The sequence below is a fragment of the Fusarium oxysporum genome, chromosome 2 (genome assembly GCF_000149955.1).
Source record: "Fusarium oxysporum f. sp. lycopersici 4287 chromosome 2, whole genome shotgun sequence".
In the NCBI taxonomy this organism is placed as follows: domain Eukaryota; kingdom Fungi; phylum Ascomycota; class Sordariomycetes; order Hypocreales; family Nectriaceae; genus Fusarium; species Fusarium oxysporum.
Window position 1 is genome coordinate 4,945,207 of NC_030987.1, and position 7,701 is coordinate 4,952,907.

At 45.2% G+C, this 7,701-nt stretch overlaps 2 protein-coding genes across 2 annotated transcripts; both read left to right on the forward strand.

Annotated features, from left to right (window-relative positions):
- Positions 1 to 3,117: 3,117 nt before the first annotated feature.
- FOXG_15861 (uncharacterized protein) lies at positions 3,118 to 4,102 on the forward strand (the record flags this gene model as incomplete). Its single annotated transcript, XM_018395975.1, has 4 exons — positions 3,118 to 3,225; positions 3,278 to 3,481; positions 3,539 to 3,851; positions 3,915 to 4,102. 4 exons carry the CDS (start codon positions 3,118 to 3,120, stop codon positions 4,100 to 4,102), a joined length of 813 nt encoding a protein of 270 aa, XP_018256478.1.
- Positions 4,103 to 4,908: 806 nt separating this feature from the next.
- Positions 4,909 to 5,064, forward strand: FOXG_22233 (uncharacterized protein; the record flags this gene model as incomplete). Its single annotated transcript, XM_018402632.1, has 1 exon — positions 4,909 to 5,064. One exon carries the CDS (start codon positions 4,909 to 4,911, stop codon positions 5,062 to 5,064), a length of 156 nt encoding a protein of 51 aa, XP_018256479.1.
- Between the last annotated feature and the right edge of the window lie 2,637 nt (positions 5,065 to 7,701).

Here is a 7,701-nt window from a genome sequence, read left to right on the forward strand (position 1 = left end):
TAATTATTTTATTTTATATATAAATACCTAGTAATTAATAACTAAATTAACTCTAGTAGAGTTAATTTAATTAACCTATTTTAACCCTAGTAGAGCTAATTACTGCCAGGTTATAGAGTTAATTTAATATCTTCTATATATAGGAATAGTAGTGCTAACCAGAACAGGGGTTTACCCTAAAACGCAATGCATTATTCCACGTAAAGTGCTATAGGTATAACATACTACTTAAGTATTTATTATTAATTAAAGTATAATTATTATTAAAATCTTACTATCAGTGACTAAGTTACTATAAAGATCACTATAACGGCTTTAAACTTGCAATCTAAACTATGAAATGCGATTTATCCCTACCTTCCATTTCTTGCGCCACTATAAACCATTAAAATCTCTGAAGCAGCATTTAGTGATGCTAGCGCAGACTAAGCTACCTCGGCAGACTAGAACCAATTACGCCGAGATCGTCGAGATATGCTTAATATGTCTTAATTATGGCAATATAGATTCTAGGGATAAGTCTGAGTTTATAGATAAAGATGGCATCCTAGTAGGTGTTTAATATATTAGAAAAGTAAGTAGGCCTGTCCTATCTTATCCCTTAAAGTTAAGGAAGCCTAGGTTATTACTAAGTTAGATTTATTATATATTTAACGCTCTAACTAAAGTTACCTCGAAGAATAATTCCACTACTATCCATATCTGAAAGTTAGCTTTATCACTCTTAACTATTTCTTCCTAATTACTATCTATTTATTACTATCCCTTATCTATTAGCCTCTTCCTATTGCATACTATTTATAATAGTCTATTTGGCTGTAATCTTCTAGCGCGCATACTCCGCTAGTCCAATCGGTAGGGGGCATTTTTTCATCATATATAAACACAGTTATCTCAACCAGCTCGGGGAACATATGTTTAATAAGCATTCTAATCGTATCTCTAGCTCCTTGATAATACGTCTAGCTAGCGCTGACAGCCAATCTCTGCAAACCTTTTCCCTCCGGATCACCAAGATGCAAGTCAGTGAATAGTCGTGATATTCTACGATAATCCAGATCGCCGAGTATAACGACGGTATCGACCGCAGGTTTAATATATAACATACGATTCAAGTCGTTTATACTATCGCCAGCGTGCTCATATGACGCAACAGTCGCAAGGGGGAACTTGACAGGATAAAAGTCCAATGCGGCAGATCTCGCCTCGGAACTGACTGACAGCGCAACAGGGTTGTTACAACGGCTTTGCCATTTTGGCACACCGCCATGTTGAAAGTCATCGGCGTAATGCGATCTGCGGGCGTGAATTTCGACGCAACGGGGAACGAAAGAGTAGCGCCAGATTCTTAGCCGTAGCTCAACAGGCAGGTTAGGAAAGCAGTGAAAGGACAAAGATGGCACAGATGCTAGAAGCGCTGGCTCCACTTTTGTTTGCAATCTGCCGCTGGCCATAGTCAGCGTCCTCAAGGAAAGACTGACACAAGCTAATAAGATGAAGCAGGACTTGAATAAATAACGCAGGTCGAGGAGAAGCGGGGAAGTTGGTAGTGTAATTCCTAAAATCTGCTTGTTTATAAAGAAAAGGTGGGGTTAAAAGCTATAAATAGTAGAAACGTACATGATAAGCATGTGAACCATCCAAGTATGTGAACCACTTTTCCTAACTACAAGTCAGCAACGACCTACTCAAGAATTATCAGCAGAAACGCATTGCGTTTCCTGTTTCTGACCAATCACCGTCTAGTATTTTCGCACCATATTTCCCCCGATGGAAACGCACTGCGTTTCTCGTACCGCACTAACGAAATCAGAAAGCCTAGTCCTACAGTCCAAAATCAATTGTTATACAATTAGTTTAATTCACCCTACCATAGTGCTCCATACCAAAATCAATTCTACGTAGAATTCATTTGTTTTATGTTGAACAACCAAGGGTAGAATTGATTTTTACAGGGGAGTAGAATTTCATTTCTAGACCCACCTAACAGGGAATAGGCTTGAATTATGCAGGGGTGCGCTTCATTTATGCTAGGGGTAGACTTCATTTAAACCAGGGTCAATAATTAAATTAATAGCATGACGCGTAGTTGGTGAGCGGACGCGAATACGCGTGATTCACGGCGTGTATTGTCTAGGAATAACCTTTATGCGGTTCATAGAGATCCTCCCCCTTAACCAACACCGAGATATAGGGAGCATATACCCAATCGCAGTATAACAAGTTTCTTTCCAATGAAGATAATAGGCCTAGTAAGCAATCTCAATCATCTAACCTAATCTACCTATTCGTTATTATTCCAGAATATCGACTTCTAGTATGCGAGTTATGCGGATTTGCAACCCTCCCCAACGAGGTTAACACACACCTCAGGACAAAACACAACAATATTGCTCTGGAATGCCGGCATATACTGGTAGAGCAGGTCAAAGCAATCCCAAATCTTCTCCAAGACCAGTCTAAGCTTCAACTGCCACGCATACTAATTAAACCGATTTCTTGCCTTGCTGCACCGAGATTAGACGGGCTGAAGTGCCAGAAATGTGGCCGTATGTTCCGGCAATCCCAAAAGATGCGGCTCCATTGTATGGAGGAGCAGCTGTGGAAAAACCCAAGAGGAAGAGGAAGGCCGATATCAGGTCTGGAGCCATCTGCTGAATTACCATGGATCGAGGGCGTTGCCTGTCAACGGTTCTTCCCTTCTCGGGAAGGTAGTAGATGGTTTGAGGTCCTTCGAGAAACTGGAAAATTGAAGAAGGGAGCAAGACTCGCAAAATCATCTCGGCCTGATTCGAGCAAAGGCGTCCGAAGCCTGAACTGTGAGGCGCGCGCCCATCTAAGCGATGTATTAGAGCGAGAGGAGAATTATTTTGACCAGATGAATCAACCACGCATGAGTGCCAAGGACTTGGGCAGCGATGCTCTTGCATAATGACAACGATAGGTCTTGGTGCTTCCGACAACACTCAGCTGTAACTAGCCACGGTGTCTATAAGGCAAAACTCCGACGAGCGCCACTTTGATGTCTGCTTTATGGTTATATATGTTCCCCTGATGCCCGGTACAGCTTCAGATATCAAGCATCCTTCGCCAACCAACCAAGCCATTCACTTCATCATGCCCGTTGTAGCTATCGCAGGAGGCACCGGTAGTGTCGGCCGCTTCATCGTTGAAGAGATTGTCGTAGATGGCAAACTCGAGGTCATCCTTCTGAGCCACAAGTTTGTTCATGGTGACTTGATGCCGGGACTCTCCAGCTAACTATATCTACCCACAGGCTAACCTGGCACTGGAGAAAGAGCTTGGCGCACGTATTCTGCCCATCGATTACTCCGATCCCGATACCATTGCGAACTTGCTCGAAGAAAACCACGTTGACGTCGTCATTGCCGCGCTAGGTGGACGTACACCTCCCGAGCAGGAACATGGTCTTATCCAAGCCGCCGCCAAGTCCAAAGCCACCAAGCGATATATCCCCAGCGTCTGGGGCGTCAAGTGGCGTCCGGAGTATCCTTGATTCTTCAATGCCGCGGTCAAGTTGTCTCTCTTCGATGCGCTGGAGAAAACTGAATTGGAGTGGACCGCGGTTGTGAATGGCTTCTTTCTTGATTATTGGGGTGCTCCGAATCTCAAGACATACCTCGATCATCTGACTATAGTTTTGGACATTCCTGCAAGAAAGGCTGCGATCCCAGGCAACCCGAACCAGCCTGCGGTCTTTACATATACTAAAGATGTTGCCAAGTTTACAGCTAAGCTCTTGACGCTGGAGAAGTGGGAGCCAGTATCTTATATCATCGGCGACAGGCTTACATGGAAGGAATTTACACAGCTTGCCGAAGAGGTTACTGGTAAGGACTGCCCTTCTACCCTCATCATAATATCTGGCTATGGAAACTAACAAAGATCATCAGGCGACAAATTTGAGATTACCTACGATTCAGTCGAGCTGCTTGAATCAGGAAAGGTCACGGAGCTTCCGGGTCACATACCTGTCTACCCCTTCTTCCCTAAAGAAGCACTGCAAGGCATGCTGGCCGAGCTCGGTATCTTGTTTGACCAGGGGATTTTTGGTCCACTCGCTTATCATGTACGTTACTAAACTTCATAATTATATTCTATTTAAGCCTAAGCCAGCCCTAAATAATAGTTAGATCTTTATATTTAGCTCTCTAGTAGTTATATATTTTGGAAAGAAAAAAACACATCTTAAGCTCTAGTTATCACTTTATGAAGTTATAAACCCAGTGCTTGCTAACAGGTGGCACATCGCGGTCAGCTAGCAGAAAATCGGCTATTTCTTTAATATAGCACAGTCGCAAGGGAAATCCACGCGAATCTAGGCCGAGAATAAAGTGAACTATAATCTGTCCTTCTAGATCAGATGGCCTTCAAGAATTTGGGATAGAGTCACTTCGCGATTACATGCCATTTTGGCGGCGACGTAAAGCAAAGTGGTTAACTTAATATATATATCTGCGGTGTGTCGGACTCATTTTTGAGTCATTTTGAAGGAGAGCCTACGAAACTCGGGCAACGCGAATTAACATCGAGTGAGACGCGGTAGAAGGCCAGCGCCCCCGATGCTAGCGGCGACGACACGGGGGCGGGTCTCGTCCATTCACGGTTTAGGGCTATTGACAAGCCGAATTAATAAGAAGAGAGGTTCAGGTAATGTTACAGTACCGTCATCTATGATATATTTCTTATCTTTGCACGATCAGGCTGGCCTCATAACCTCTATGTCATGATACCTGACACCTGTCGTCACTTGGAGGTTCCCCTCCTGTCAATGCCCCCCTTACACGATCGATGAACACCTTCTCGACGGACCCGGTCGCACTTTTTTTATCCCAGAGCTTCACCAGGGGCACGCAATGATGAGCCACAGATTGAGTGACTGGCAACATGGTCACGGGCGTGGAGAATAAGACAAACAAGTGGCCCGAGGACGTGGACAACGACAAGGAGTATTCCGAGAACGAGAAGCCGGTTCGGGATCTTCTCAAATTCAGGACCATGAAGATGATGAATTCTGCTACGAGTGGGTCCGATATTGGATAAGAGCGTGCCGTTGTGGCGGAAGGACAGAACCGCCTCAGGCCTTTGAGTGAGTTCGGCAAGCAAAGCCATGGCTACATGAAAAAGGCTTTGGCGTCGACATCTGTGGCGGTGGGCATTCTATCGGCCTAACACCGGCACCCTCAAAGTGAAGTGACAGGTTATTAAGCTTTCTTGAGGTGTTTTTGGAGCAAAGTTCTCAAGTCCGCTGACCCTACCCTTGAGAGTTCCTGATCCAGGCTCCATCTAAGTAGAGGCCATTCTCATACTGGGCGCACATGAATACTACCCAGAGACGTCATTATAGGCGAATGAGGATGATGCCGCAAGAAAGTCGATCCAATGGAGATGCGTAGGTGACAGGTTGGGAGTGTTAGTTAGCATCATTTCGGGAATGGAACTTGTTTCCATCGCCTTGTCCCCTCAAGGTTAGTGAAGTCTAGGTGGGCTAAAATGACAAGAATCACGCCACAGATCTGCCAGATATAACGAATACCAATGCCAATCTACCTCGATATCTCAGCTAAATGTATACAAGACACCTATTCTAAGACTAGAAACTATCCGTATCCAAACCACCAGTGCATCCACGCCCAAAATATACCACCGCCAACTAGACCACCGACGTCAAGTGTGTCCCGAGGACGCTGGGAAGCGGGATCGGCGGGTGTCACGCGCCCGCTCGTCAACGTCACGGAGGCAGCGGCGCTCGGCGTAGGCAATATGCAATACGGCGACACCCTAGGCAGCACCAGCACGAGCGTATAGACCAGAGAGTCTGGTTCAACAACGTGGACGAGGATGTGGCGAAAGTGGGGCGAGTGGAAGGGGCCCTCAGGCTGACCTGCAGGGGTGGAAGATGTTTTTTTCTTGGAACTGGGACGTTGAGGTCAGGGAAACGTCCGCTTTATACTGCTATATAAACAATCCAAATCAAGCAGCCACGTAATTAGATTTATTGCACCTAGAATCTGATCGTATCACATAATATGCCCAGCCATATTCAGCATGGTAGCCGTTATTCCTTCAGTTGCATCCGACGAGGCTGGCTACCACTCGCCGCCAGCCACGGACTTGTCACTGGGGCTCATCATCTTCGCCATCTACATCCTGGCACTAACATGTCATGTCATGTGCGTTTCCCGACTTCGAAATATCAGTGGTAATATATACTAAGGTACATCAAGCTCTTGGCTTCTCACACCCAACGGGCATCCAACGCAGGATCCAGTGGCCTCGGATCATGAAACTTTGTCCAACAAGGACAGTTTTGAGCCGGTGATGCTAGGCCAAATTGCCCCTGCACGAACTTACAGGCAGTGGGCGGCCGAAATGAAGGATGTGGTGAACACCTCATCCGGTTTCAATACCTGGTGAGCAGAAAAGTCTAATTCTACGTCAATTCCATTTTTCTGACTACTTCTCAGCGCGATTTGTTTGGGGCCAATGGAGGACAAGGACATAATCCGTCATTTACAATGCTGTCACGACTTTCATTCGAGTTGCTTCAGTCAATGGTTCTTTAGGCGCCACGATACGTGTCCTATATGTAAATCACGGATTATGCCGCCCAGCTAAACTCTAGAAGGACTGCCCAAGCCTTATACGCTTCGGTAATATCATTTGGAACACTCCCACAAACTTTGACACGGCGTGGATTTGTAAGCTTTTGTGACTTTTCCAGCCCTCTGTCCAGCGCTAATCATGCGCGTTGCCAAGCTTGCCTACACTTGTTTTGCAGTCGGCAATTGAAAACTATTCATCTACGAGCGATAGAGGTAGGTGCTATTAATAAAACCCTAACCTTAACCCTAATCCTCTAATAGTCTCATATGTGCGACGCATCAGCCCTAATCTTTCCCAAATCTAGAGACATAAAGGGCATTTGGAGAAGAAAGCTTTCTCAGCGGCATCGTGGAGAGAAGGAACTTATTCCGATCAGTAACCATGTTACTCAAAAGACAGTTTGAAAGGTTATCACCATGATGAAAGCATTGTTTTCGTAAGCATCATGGTATTTGTGCAGCTTTACTGTTCGCCAATGCACCATCATTCTTTTTTAAAAGACCACATCTAAAGGACATTCCAGCCACAACAGTCGTGATGTGTCAGGCATTGTTCAAGTCATTGACGGTATTTATCCATCCCTACCGCTGCTGGTAGGCTAGGCTATGACATTCGAGGATGGATGTTGGTCGTAATGTCACTGTTATGATGAAACAATTGGCTCGGGCTACCGCATTTGGAATGTTCAACTGGAAGTAAGGAAGGTTAGTGAGAGATTGAGTACACAGTAGGGCAAGCCGGGTTGCAGAGCATATTGGTACCATGATGACCGCCTTGGGACATAAATGAAAGCCAGTAGTACAGTATAATTTGCAAAAGGTCGAGCTGTTGGATAGCAATGTTTGCTTCTTGACGAGATAAATGTGTTTCTCACTTGGCGCACTACCAAGCTATGAATCAACAACATCACCTCGGTATTTCTACAATAATTAGAGCAATTTGAATGCCACATTGTTCCTCACGACTTACCCAGTGCAGGCACTTGATGAGGCAATGAGCAGAATCATGTTGCGCTAGAATACAGACGCTCTCTGCACCTTCATCCGCATCTCCAGACGCAACGTCATCGATCGA